The sequence below is a fragment of the Symphalangus syndactylus genome, chromosome 15 (genome assembly GCF_028878055.3).
Source record: "Symphalangus syndactylus isolate Jambi chromosome 15, NHGRI_mSymSyn1-v2.1_pri, whole genome shotgun sequence".
Lineage (NCBI taxonomy): Eukaryota > Metazoa > Chordata > Mammalia > Primates > Hylobatidae > Symphalangus > Symphalangus syndactylus.
In genome coordinates, this window is record NC_072437.2 from 25574064 (window position 1) to 25587757 (window position 13694).

Genomic DNA, 13694 nt, shown 5'->3' on the forward strand with positions numbered 1-13694 from the left:
GAAGAATCAATATCGTGAAAATGGCCATACTGCCCAAGGTAATTTATAGATTCAATGCTATCCCCATCAAGCTACCAATGACTTTCTTCACAGAATTGGAAAAAACTACTTTAAAGTTCATATGGAAACAAAAAAGAGCCTGCATCGCCAAGTCAATCCTAAGCCAAAAGAACAAAGCTGGAGGCATCACCCTACCGGACTTCAAACTATACTACAAGGCTACAGTAACCAAAACAGCATGGTACTGGTACCACAACAGAGACATAGATCAATGGAACAGAACAGAGCCCTCAGAAATGATGCCGCATATCTACAACTATCTGATCTTTGACAAACCTGACAAAAACAAGAAATGGGGAAAGGATTCCCTATTTAATAAATGGTGCTGGGAAAACTGGCTAGCCATATGTAGAAAGCTGAAACTGGATCCCTTCCTTACACCTTATACAAAAATTAATTCAAGATGGATTAAAGACTTATATGTTAGACCTAAAACCATTAAAATCCTACAAGAAAACCTAGGCAATACCATTCAGGACATAGGCGTGGGCAAGGACTTCATGTCTAAAACACCAAAAGCAATGGCAACAAAAGCCAAAATTGACAAATGGGATCTCATTAAACTAAACAGCTTCTGCACAGCAAAAGAAACTACCATCAGAGTGAACAGGCAACCTACAGAATGGGAGAAAATTTTTGCAACCTACTCATCTGACAAAGGGCTAATATCCAGATTCTACAATGAACTCAAACAAATTTACAAGAAAAAAACAAACAACCCCATCAAAAAGTGGGCAAAGGACATGAACAGACACTTCTCAAAAGAAGACATTTATGCAGCCAAAAAACACATGAAGAAATGCTCATCATCACTGGCCATCAGAGAAATGCAAATCAAAACCACAATGAGATACCATCTCACACCAGTTAGAATGGCCATCATTAAAAAATCAGGAAACAACAGGTGCTGGAGAGGATGTGGAGAAATAGGAACACTTTTACACTGTTGGTGGGACTGTAAACTAGTTCAACCATTGTGGAAGTCAGTGTGGCGATTCCTCAGGGATCTCGAACTAGAAATACCATTTGACCCAGCCATCCCATTACTGGCTATATACCCAAAAGACTATAAATCATGCTGCTATAAAGACACATGCACACGTATGTTTATTGTGGCACTATTCACAATAGCAAAGAGTTGGAACCAACCCAAATGTCCAACAACAATAGACTGGATTAAGAAAATGTGGCACATATACACCATGGAATACTATGCAGCCATAAAAAATGATGAGTTCGTGTCCTTTGTAGGGACATGGATGAAACTGGAAAACATCATTCTCAGTAAACTATCGCAAGGACAAAAAACCAAACACCGCATGTTCTCACTCATAGGTGGGAATTGAACAATGAGAACTCATGGACACAGGAAGGGGAACATCACACTCCGGGGACTGTTGTGGGGTGGGGGGAGGGGGGAGGGACAGCATTAGGAGATACACCTAATGCTAAATGACGAGTTAATGGGTGCAGGAAATCAACATGGCACATGGATACATATGTAACAAACCTGCACATTGTGCACATGTACCCTAAAACCCTAAAGTATAATAAAAAAAAAAAAAAAAAAAAAAAGAAAGAGTTCCAAAAACTAACCGGAATGCAAATCCTAGAGTAAAACCATCTCATCGAGTAGACATGGTAGCTCAAAAGGAAAGAGATCGAGTATGCTAAAGGGATTTTCTATGTGGACTACATGCCTTATTGAAGCATGCTTATAAATATTAAAATATCATTTTTACTGCATTCATTTCAAGCCTCATTCAGAGACTTCAAGGTCTGAATCCCCCACAAGATGTCCCACAAATAGTAGTGACCAGGTTGTCATCATTCCCTGGAAACTGGGAACTTGCTTAGGAGCAAGATTCTTTTCTAACTGAGGACAGCAGAGAAAAAGAGATTGACCAGTTTTGCCTTAAAAAGAGTATCACGAACCAAATTTTACCATTCGAACCCTTCATTTAACTGTAAGAGAAAATTACTGTTTTTGATTTAAAATGCTTTACCTGAATTTGAAACAAAATATTTGCAATAAAGGCTTATAAGGCTCATTTATTTTTTTAAAAACCTGTCTCATTTAAATGTTCATAACTTAGTGTCACATGAAAAAAGGTACAAAACTATATATATATCCATATATATATGGATTCTATTTTTCAAAAACTGTAATTACTGTATATGCCGTAGTTACCTTCCAAAAAAAGGACACTGCTTTTATCCAAGGTCCTCACAACATCTGGCAGGAATCTCTCATTATTTCATTGGGCTTGAACAAATTATGGTAGCAGCTGTCCTACGTTACTAAACAGCTTGCGGTCACACAGGATCATTTTATATTAGGGATATATGACATGTATGGATGCTTTCTGTATTTATGTTTTATACACACCGAGTATATATACATAATATATACATATAGACAGAGAGAGAGAGAGAGAATACGTATATGTGCATAAAACATAGAGTAATGTATGTGCATAGATAAAAGCTGGAAAAGATAAATGCAAAATGAACAGTGATTACTTCTGGATAGCATGAGAGCTACAATTTAAATTTTCTATTTTGTTATTTTTTTCCTAACTTTCTACAAAAAAAGCTAAAATATATATTTTTCCATCGTACTGAACTGATTTCAACGGCAGAACTCTTTCCTCACATGGTTTACCTTTCAGGTTCCACTATAGAAGAGTAATTTTCAAGTTCTCTGCCATTTTTCTAAAATTGTCAACATTTCCAGGTACTCTGGTAAACTTGTTTTAAGGAAAAGGAAGCTTAAAATGTGATAAGTTCATAATCAACACTTCGGTACTGCAAATCAAATCCTTAAAGATTTACCTTCATCGTACATTTCCTCTATCAAATAGGCCTCTGCTCGATCTTTCAGGGCATTCACATTGTCGGGTTCCATCTGTAAAACTTCAGAACAAACCCTAATAGCTTCAACGGGCTTCTCGTCCTAAAATGAAATGTGACAAAATGATTTATGGTTGGTATTCCACATGTTGAGTTTTCACATTTCTGGGAACAAGTCAACTGTTACCTTAGAAAAGCAGTGGCAAATCCTCTCCTTTGAACGAATTGTATATTCAGCAATGCTTGGCTCTGTTTTCATGACAGACTCATATTTGCTGGTAGCATCTGTGTATCTAAGAAATGGGCAAATCGTGATAAGAAACGATGACATTCGATTTCCAGAACTGTAGAAAGGCTCCTCCCCTCTTCACCATGTGTTGCTTAATCAATCCAATTGGATGAGCCCACGGCTTCAGATTCGGCTTTTCCCTTATTAATCTAGAGTCCCATAGAAGGTACACTCCATAATTAAGAGTTAGGAAATAAAATCATATGACCATAGGAGATGCAGATGGACAGAACAAAGCATACCTGTGAGTACCAATCAAACCAGAAGAATTTCCTTACAGAAACAAGCTCAGAATTCCGAACCTGAGTAAAACACCCTGTTGAAGTCTGACTTACACTGAGCACCTTGAACAATACAGAGATCAAGTTTTATTTCTTGGTCAGTAAACACTTCCATGAAAATAACAGAACCCATTACGTGCCATTTTATATAATTAATGTCAGTATTCACAACAAAGTACAATGTAGTTCACACAGAAGGTACCCGATTAAATTCCCAACTGTGTAAGCTTTCTAAGAATAAAAGCTATTTCAGCATTTTCTTTAAACCAGTAAAAAGTACTAATCCTGTTATATACTCAGTTATTTTCCTCAACAATAGTAAACTAAAAAATATGTTTCTATGCCATGGTGGCACATTATTCCCAAAGTGCTACAATCTTCATATGTAAATATGCCGATGTATTAAAACACAGGCTTAACTAAAACATTTAAAGTAAAAGCCAGCTTCTCTATCATCCTCAGCAAACTAACACAGGAACAGAAAACCAAGCACTGCATATTCTCACTCATAAGTGGGAGCTGAACAATGAGAATACATGGACACAGGAAGGGGAACATCACACACGGGGGCCTGTGCAGGGCAGGCAGCAAGGGGAGGGAGAGCATCAGGACAAATAGCTAATGCATGTGGGGCTTAATACCTAAGTAATGGGTTGATAGGTGCCGCAAACCACCATGGCACATGTTTACCTATGTAACAAACCTCCAGGTTCTGCACATACATCCTGGAACTTAAAGAAGAAAACAAAAAAGCCAGCTTCTGGGAAAGTGAAATAGATGTATTTATCCCAATTCCTCCAGCTAAGCACAACTAAAAACCCTAGAAATTATATGTATATTTTTTAAAATAGAAAACTTTCAAAGGAAGAGAGAAGACAAGACTAGCTAGTGACTCAGGACCTGAGGGAAAACATGGTAAGAAGTTGTCTGGGTTCCTTTTTTTGTTTCATATATCCCAGACTTGGAGGTGAAGATTGCAGCAATGCAGAAATGCCAACAGGTACAGAACGACAATAACAAAAACCTGCAGAAGTCTGTTCTGTCTAGCCAGAGGACCTGAAAAGGGCAGATTTGCAAACAGAAAACTTTTTTTTTTTAGAGACGGAGTTTCGCTCTTGTTGCCCAGGCTGGAGTGTAACAGCACAATCTCGGTTCACCGCAACCTCCACTTCCCGGGTTCAAGCGATTCTCCCGCCTCAGCCTCCACAGTAGCTGGGATTACAGGCATGCGCCACCACGCCCGGCTAATTTTGTATTTTTAGTAGAGACAGGGTTTCTCCGTGTTGGTCAGGCTGGTCTCGAACTCCCAACCTCAGGTCCTTCAACGGATAAATGGTTAAACAAACTGCAGTAAATCCATACCATGGAAACTACTCAACAGTAAACAAGGAGGAATTATTGATACAATATGGATAAATCTCCAGAGAATTCGAATGGGGGGAAAAAAGCCCATCCTGCCAGCTGTGGTAGCATGCATCTGAAGTCCCAGCTACTCAGGAGGCTGAGGCAGAAGGATCACTTGAGGGTACTATGACTGTACCTGTGAACAGGTGGGCAACATAGTGAGACTGTCTCAAAAAAAAAAAGCCAATCCCAAAAGTTTATACATTGTATGACTCTATTTATGTAACATTCTTAAAATGACAAAATTCTAGAAGTAAATAGATTAGTGGTTGCCACAAGCTAAGGACGGGATAGGAACAAGAGGGAAGTAGGTGTGGCTATAAGGGCAACATGAGGTGTCCTTGTTGGGATGGAATTATGCTGTATCTTGACCGCACCCACATCAATATCCTGATTGTGACAATGTACTATAGTTTTGCAAGGCGTTATAGTCTGCAAGATGTTGGGGGAAACCGAGTAAAGCATTCTCATGATGGCAACTTACAAAGCTACTAAAAGTAGAGGAATTGGAGCCAATTTTCTATTAGGCAGTTTTGTCTGCAGTGCCCTCTACTCTTTTCAGTCCTCCTGCCCAGCCTATAAACCCTCTACAAACAACACTCACACAGACACAGCCTCTTACTTCTGCCCACTCTTACTTACTCTTTAGGATTAGGATTTAAATACCTATCATCTTCTCTAAAGAAAAGCTTCTCTTTTACTCCTTGCCTTTACCATTCTGGTTTGGAGTAAATACTCCTCTTTGGTACTCCAATTATCCTATGTACATTCTATCACTTTGGTATCATATTGTCTTTTAATAATCAATTCATATATTTGTCTCCCATGCAATGTTATAAACTTCTTAAGAACGAAAACTATTGTCAAATTCAAGTCTGCACCCTCAGTACATAGCTCAGAGCCTGATATAGGAGATAATAAATATTTGGTGTAATATAAGTAAGTCTGCTGGTAAGGATACTACACAGTTACTATTATTTATATTCTTCCCTATTCCAAAAATGTCCAATTCTGGTAGTTTTGCTAAGGCCCAGGGCTATCTAGAATACCCCACCCTCAATGGCTGAGAAGTAAAAGAGCAGTTCTGTAGTTGACTTGTGCCCACAGCCCAACACATAAGGAATGGCTGGACAGTTGGAACAACCATATTCTCACCTGCCATCTCTGATGAGCTCTTCAGCTGACTCAATCAGCTTATTAAGTTTCTTTACTTGTTTATAGTGTGCAAAACACCTTTTATGATCCTGGTCAAGTTTAAGACATTCCCGAACTTCACTGTTCATGTATTTAAAAAAGGAAAATACTCCATGTCAAAACAATCAATGAGTAGTTTTCCACAGAAATCAAAATAAAAGTATTTTTTGTTTGCAACGATTAAACAAAAACCATACTGAGACTTATAATTTACTATATACATTTATATATGGCATTGTACCATGCATACATTTGTTAATTCAAATTAAAATGACTTACTAGCATTATATAGTAAACACTCCATTTTGTTTCTATAAATATAAGAGACTTCCTGTTTATTTTAATAAGCAGCTTCATGAAAACAAACTATGTGGAATTAAAGTAACTTGGGAATAACACAAAATATATAAATGGATATACAACATAAAAACAGCCTTAACCACCATCATCTTATTAATTGAATATTAAAATGTTAAAACAAGATGAGGTAATCTTACTGCCAACAATTAAAAAAGATCAGAGATGTGTGTCACTAGAACTGACCTGAGGGACAGTTCGTGGTCTCCTAGTTGGTAGTACAGTGTGCTTATTTTATAGAATGCCTCAGTATTATCATTCTTCAACTTTGATGCAGCTTTTAAGTCACTTATAGCTTTCCTAGGTTCTCCTTCTTTTATAAAACATTCAGCTCGAAGTTCCCGTAGTTCTGCATCCCAAACACAAACCTTGAGGAACAAAAGAACTATACTTTAAGAAAGAATAAATTATGCACATTCATTGTTGCATTCCACGTATTTTTTATCTACGTATTTATCAACATAAAACATTCTCAATTAATGTGATGACTTATATAGTGCAAATATTATTTTAAAATCTGATACAATTTAAATGTGACAAAACTAATGTGACAAAATCGTTTCTCCAAAAATGTTGTAAATGAATTCTAATGGGGGAAGGGATATATATAATAACAAGGCCCTTTTCTTACCTCCTTCGATTATATAATTCTAAGACACTGAAAATAAGAAAACATAGCATTTACTATTGGAGGGTTGTTCCTAGTGAAGCATATTTGAAGAGAATATTCTGTTATCAGATTTTTATACTTAATCAACAATTCTAATTTGTAGTCAAAAAATAAAACCTAGGTTCTACATTGGCAAAATACTTTTTTCTGCTAATAACCACATTACGTTCTTGGCTGGGCACAGTGGCTCATGCCTGTAATTCCAGACCAGCTTAGACAGCAAAGCAAGATCTCATCTCTATAAAGTTTAAAATTATTAACTGGGTGTGGTGGAATACACCAGTGGTCCCAGCTACTCAGGAGGCTGAGATGGGAGGATCACTTGAGCCCAGGAGTTCGAGGTTACAGTGAGCTATAATCACACCACTGCACTCCAGTCTAGGTAACAGAGAGAGACCCAGTCTCTAAACAAAAAATTTTTAAGAAATTATCTTCTGCAAAATGTCACCTCCTTAAAAGTAAATCCTCACATCAAGAAAAAAAAAAAAAAAGAAAGAAAGAAAAAACACCGTGAGAGGGCAGGAGGTTGAGGCTTCACCATTCCTATTTTATCAAAAAGTCCATAAGGGTTTAGTAAACACAATAGTATTCTTCAAATCATAAACCCAAGAGCTCATCAATAAGGCTGGTGGAAGTATCTTTGCATATTTCTTAGAGCTGCTCTAAAGTCATATCGACTTTTCACATATATAAAAATATCCAAATCAACATTATACATAAATAGCATGGACAATGAGCTAAGTCAAAATGGATAGCCTATGGGAAGGTAAAAATGTAAACTATATTTCCTTAAAAAAGCATAAACAAAATAACCCAGTAAAACATGAATTCTACTGGACCATATCACAATATATTCTGTAAAATTATCAACAAAATGCCCATTCTACATACATCATAAGTTTAGAGCCAAAATTAAACTGTATATCAAAGTACTGTGAAAATCATAAATAAATGTGAATTACAACTGCTTCCATTTGAATATTTCAGTAGACTTCCTTTGGAAATCAGTTGTCATTAAATCCTTCAGAGGCAAGGAAACCTAGACTTAGGTTTCCCTAGCTAGAACTCTCTGGATCCTATCAACCATTATTATTATTTATTTATTTTTTTTTTTTTTTTTTTGAGACGGAGTCTCACTCTGTGGCCCAGGCTAAAGTGCAGTGGCACAATCTCGGCTCACTGCAACCTCTCCTTCTCAGGTTCGAGCGCCTCAGCCTCCCAAGTAGCTGGGATCACAAGCATGCACACCACACCCAGCTATTTTTTTTTTTTTTTTTTTTTAGACACAGGGTTTTGCCATGTTGGCCAGGCTGGTCTCAAACTCCTGGCCTCAAGTGATCCACCCACCTCGACCTTCCAAAGTGCTGGGATTACAGGCATAAGCCACCACACTCAGCCAATTATTAATATGTTTAGAGGCAGGGTCCCATTCTGTCGCCCAGACTGGGGTGCAGTGGAGCGATCACAGGTCACTGCAGCCACAAATTCCTGGGCTCAAGTGATCCTCCAGCCTCAGCTCCCAAGTAACTAGGACTACAGGCACATACTATCAACTCTTTATCTGCCTTATTCTCTAGAAATTTTTCTCTAAACATTCCTCTTTCCTCCCGAACATCATTTTTCCTTTTACTCCAACCATCTCTTTCATCTTTTATCCCACTGTCTAACCGCTAGTTTTCTTCCCCAAAAAACACAAAATCAACTAAAATAGCAAAGCAAGCAATGTATAAACATATTTAACTCTCATGCCACAGCACATTCAGTACATTTACTGAAAACTTCAGTCCAAATTTTGTTCTCTAGGAACACTATTTTATACTTAAGAGGCAAAAGCCCAAGGACCAACCTGATTTTCTCCTGTCTAGGTCTTTGTGGTATGTGACATGTCAAAGCATATAAATGTGCCTTACAATAAGTGTTAGGCTAGTCAACTGCAGTATCTAAGAAACTTACCTCTAAAATCTTATCAAGGAAGGCTATAGCAGCAGTATAATCTCCACTTCCAAAAGCATCAAGTGCTTGTGAACGCAAACGCTGCATTTCATCAGATTTTATAAGTTGAGACTGCGCTTCCTTTTCTTCATTTTCACTTGGATTAGATTTGAGCTATAAGGAAAATAAAAAACTAAGCAGAGTTTTTAATCTCTTAAATCTGATACCTGTAATATACACAAGGGTAAACCATTCCAAATACTTAAGTTCATTGGGTAAAAAGGGTAAAGAGATACTGGAAAAACTGGCTTGTCTGATGACTGGATGCAGCAGGGAAGGCCCCTGATTTCTATTGATATGGTCCATGAGCAGGAACAACAGATCTAGACTCAGAAGACCTGGGTCCCGCAAACTTACCTGGAAGCAAATACACGTAGGCATGTGAAAGGACAGAAAAGAATGGAGGAAGGAAAGCACGTTTTTCACTTTCTTACATATAGCTCTGCGGAGCTATATGTAAGTTAATAAATTAACTTGAGTTTTATTTATTTTGCCTTCTAGCTATAGTTCCTAAGTATTTTTTTAAGTATAAAATAACCAAAATAATGAAACACATAGGGAAAGTGAAAGAAAGGACCAGCTTTTTTAAGAGGTTGTAAGATTTAAAAAAAGATCTGATACCAAAAGGGTTAAAGTACAAGAAAGAATTTAGAAGGAAACAAGAGTAATACCTTACTAAAAGGTGCATGACGTGGCTTTAAGAGATCTGCACACTGCCTCTTTTTAAAATAACTTTATAAAGACATAATGTATATAACATAAAATTGCTCATTTCAAATGTACAATTCTATGATTTTTTAAAAATAAATTTACCAAGTTGTGCAGCCATTACCACAGTTTTAGACCATTTCCATCACCCCGGTAAGATCCCTTGTTTTTACTTACAGTTCATCCCCACTCCCAACCCCAGCCCTGTGCACACGGACTCTTAACAATTTCTTCCTCCAGACAAAAAATAATTATCTCAGAAAACCAGGTAGCTACATTTTTTTAAGCCTGAGGGAGGGGAGGTTAAGATTGTAGTTTATATTTAATAATTTTTGAAATCTTACTATTCTTACTAAGATGGAAACTATAACCGAAGGGTTCCAGTTTTGGGTTAGGTACAGACAAGGGAAAGTTAATTCTAGAAATCTCCCTCCTCAATGAGTCAATCATACTCCTCCTCCTTTCAGTGGATTAATTTTTAAAATATATTCCCACTACCAACCTGGTGGGAGAGAACACTCCAAATGAGAAATTTTATCAATATTATTTCTTGGTAAGGGTTTTATACTTGTCCATTTTGTGTTTTAGGATATTTTAGCTATATTTTGTCTGTTTTAACCCTTGACTTCTGAAGAACAGGACTTGAAGTATTCATAGGTAACTAGGAATTGGTAACGTCCGCTCACTCTGGGGGAGGGTTTCTCTGAATGACTGCATCATCCAGTTTAAGGGTGTTGTTTGGAGTCAGACATGCTTGTCTCCGTCTGTTTTATCATCCTTAGGGTGGTCTTGAATACTTCAGATAAACCCCATCAGAGAGAGTATGAATGTGTGTGCACTGTCACTTCGCTCTGGGTAAAAGTTTATTGATAACTTGTTTCCTATGAGTACACTACTGACCCTCTTAGATAGAATGTATCAAAGACTGACTGCCTCTTCAGGATTGAATTTGCACCTTCTTTTTCTCTCAAACATTGGAGTCTAATTTCTTCCACACAATTTTTCTTGTTGGAAGGTGAGAGGAGAAGCCTTAAATCTCGGGACAGAGGCTGGAGGGCTCAGGTAATGGGAACAGGAAAGAGGGAGTGAGCTCAGGTCATCTAGGCCTCTGTGAGGCCAGAAGAGAGGTGGGGAAGAGGGAGAGAGGATTCTTCCAAGGAAGTAAGAAAGGAGTTGGAGAAACAAAGTGCTTCCCCTTAGAAGCCTGAGAGTTTCAAAGAGAGTCAAGTGAGATGAAGTTTGGGTTTTGGGGGATTTTTTTTAATTCTTTTTTTTTTTTTTTTTTGAGATGGAGTCTCGCTCTGTCACCCAGGCTGGAGTGCAGTGGGGCAATCTCGGGTCACTGCAACCTCCATCTCCTGGGTTCAGGCGATTCTCCCGCCTCAGCCTCCTGAGTAGCTGGGACTATAGGCACCCGCCACCATACCGAGCTAATTTTTGTATTTTTACTAGAGATGGCGTTTCACCATATTGGCCAGGGTGGTCTCGAACTCCTGACCTTGTGATCCGCCCGCCTCGGCCTCCCAAAGTGCTGGGATTACATGTGTGAGCCACCGAGCCAGGCCGATTTTTTTATTCTTTAAAGAGACAGGGGACAGGGTCTTGCCCTGTCTCCCAGGCTGGAGTGTAGTGGCATGTTCTTAGCTCACTGCCATCTCCAGCTCCTCAGTTCAAGCAATCCTCCAGCCTCAGCCTCCCAAGTAGCTGCAACTACAGGTGCACACCACTACAGCCAGCTAATTTTTTATTATTTTTTGTAGAGACAGGGTCGTCTCACTATGTTGCCTAGGCTGCTCTCCAACTCCTGGCCTCAGGTGATCCTCCTGTCTCAGCCTTCCAAAGCATTGGGATTACACATGTGAGCCACTGTGCCCGTCTGAGATGAAGATTTTTATTATTACCAGGAGGCTGTTGACTCCTCTCAATCACCCCCTCGTTTTCTCTACACCTGCATGTAGAGAATGGCCCTTGCTGACAATTCCCTCATTCTTCCCTTTTTCATGTTTCTTGACATCCTTTCTCTTCCTTAGGGCTTTCACATTCTTTCAGCCAAATCCCTTCCTGTAACAATGTTTTCTATTTTTTACTTCTCACTATGTATCCTGGTCACTGAGCTTCTGGAAAAATAACCCGTAATAGCTATGGGATGAGGGCTTGTTCAAAGAGATGATCTGCCTTCTGTATGACTGCACCTCTACTTCTGGCACCCCAAATAAAAACACCGGGTTGGCAGTTGTGGTAAGCAGCCTTCTAAGATGGCCCCCAGTGATCCTGGCCTCCTGGTATTCATGCCTTTCTGGAGCATGAGGTGAACCTGGTAACTCCTTTTAACAAACAGAATAACCCGGCTAATTTTTTCTGTTTTCAGTAGAGACAGGTTCTCACTATGTTGTCCTCCTGGACTCATGTGATCCTCCCACTTTGGCCTCCCAATGTGTTGGGATTACAGGCATGAGCCACTGCACTCAGCCACAGCTTTTCTTTTTTTTTTTTAATTTTAGATGGAATCTCACTCTGTTGAACTCCTGACCTCAGGTGATCCACCTGCCTCGGCCTCCCGAAGTGCTGGGATTACAGGCGTGAGCCACTGCACCCAGCCCATGCCTGACCTTTTTTTTTTACATTTAAATCTTTGATGCATTTTGAATTTATCCTAGTATAAGGTAAGAGAGGTATGAACCTAGGCCTATTTTTTTCAGTATAAAAGTTTGTTTAAAAACAGAGTATGACCAAAGTGATAAGCTGTCACGTCCTTGATTAGGTCACAAAAAACTGACTTCCATGGTGCTAGCACTCCCTCTCACCTTCTCACTTGCTGGCTCTGATAAAACAAGCTGCCATGTTGTGACACGTGAGAGGCCCGTGTGAGAAGCAACCAAGGGAAGACCTTGGCCAACAGTCTAACACCTCAAGAGGAACTAAACACTGCCAACTGAGTAAGTTTAGGGGCAGGTCCTTTACTGGCCAAGCCCTCAACTACTACTACTGCAGTCCTATCTCACATCTTGACTGTAGGCCATGACCCTGCAGTAACTAGCAGATCCTGCTATACCATGGCCAGATTCCTAACCCCATATACTGTGAAATCATATAAATGTGTGTTACTTAAGCTGCTAACGTTGGATAATTTGTTATCTAGCAGCAGATAGCCAACACAGTAGTAACACAGTGTGGAAGTTTTACCATTTCTCAGTGACCGGGCTGTGAGTATTTCCAAACAGATATTGCTTTAAAATAAAGTCTAGATGAATGAATTAATTAAACCCCATTCCTGGCAATCAGTAATTATCTATGTCTTTTCTGCATTTTCTTTACCAATAAAAGAGGGATAATAATACCAATATCCTGTAGGGCAGTCACTGAGAGATTAAGAAGATACTCTATGTAACACATAGCAAGTACTCCAAAAAGTGCTAATACACACTTTAAAAAGATGCTCAATTTATTTTCCATTGCATTAGATATTAGCCCACTTAAACTGGGTCCCTTGTATTAAAGTTACAGTGATTAAGGTCCTAGAATAATAGAACCAGAGAAGTCAAAATAAAATTAGACTTTGGCATAAAATATATTCAATGAATTGCTAATTCCTCAAGAAATTAATATTTCTAATTCTATTTAATTAATGTTTGGGATAAGTAGCAAAAATTTAAATTTTCATTTGATATTATTTGATAACATATAGAAAAATATGTAACACTTGAGGTATATGCAGCATTACATTCTGCAGTGACTTCTAGAATTTGCCTTCACATATTCTTTCTACAGTCTTTGTTAAAAGAACTATACAAAAATAACACTAATTTGAATGTCCAAAAAAAGAAAAAAGAAAAAGAAAAAAACATAAAGAACTGTTTTTGGAAACAACAGTACACAAGTCAGGGGG

At 38.4% G+C, this 13694-nt stretch overlaps 1 protein-coding gene across 2 annotated transcripts in view; it reads right to left on the reverse strand.

Moving 5' to 3' along the window:
- DNAJC3 (DnaJ heat shock protein family (Hsp40) member C3) overlaps positions 1 to 13694 on the reverse strand; it is a 115983-nt gene that overhangs the window by 34660 nt on the left and 67629 nt on the right. For both annotated transcript variants that reach the window (XM_055244471.2, XM_055244472.2), the window contains exons 5-9: positions 9062 to 9214; positions 6625 to 6806; positions 6043 to 6162; positions 3101 to 3206; positions 2896 to 3016 (exon numbers count right to left, since the gene is read on the reverse strand). In XM_055244471.2, coding sequence (XP_055100446.1) covers positions 2896 to 3016; positions 3101 to 3206; positions 6043 to 6162; positions 6625 to 6806; positions 9062 to 9214 — 682 coding nt within the window. The remainder of the gene's footprint in view (positions 1 to 2895; positions 3017 to 3100; positions 3207 to 6042; positions 6163 to 6624; positions 6807 to 9061; positions 9215 to 13694) is intronic.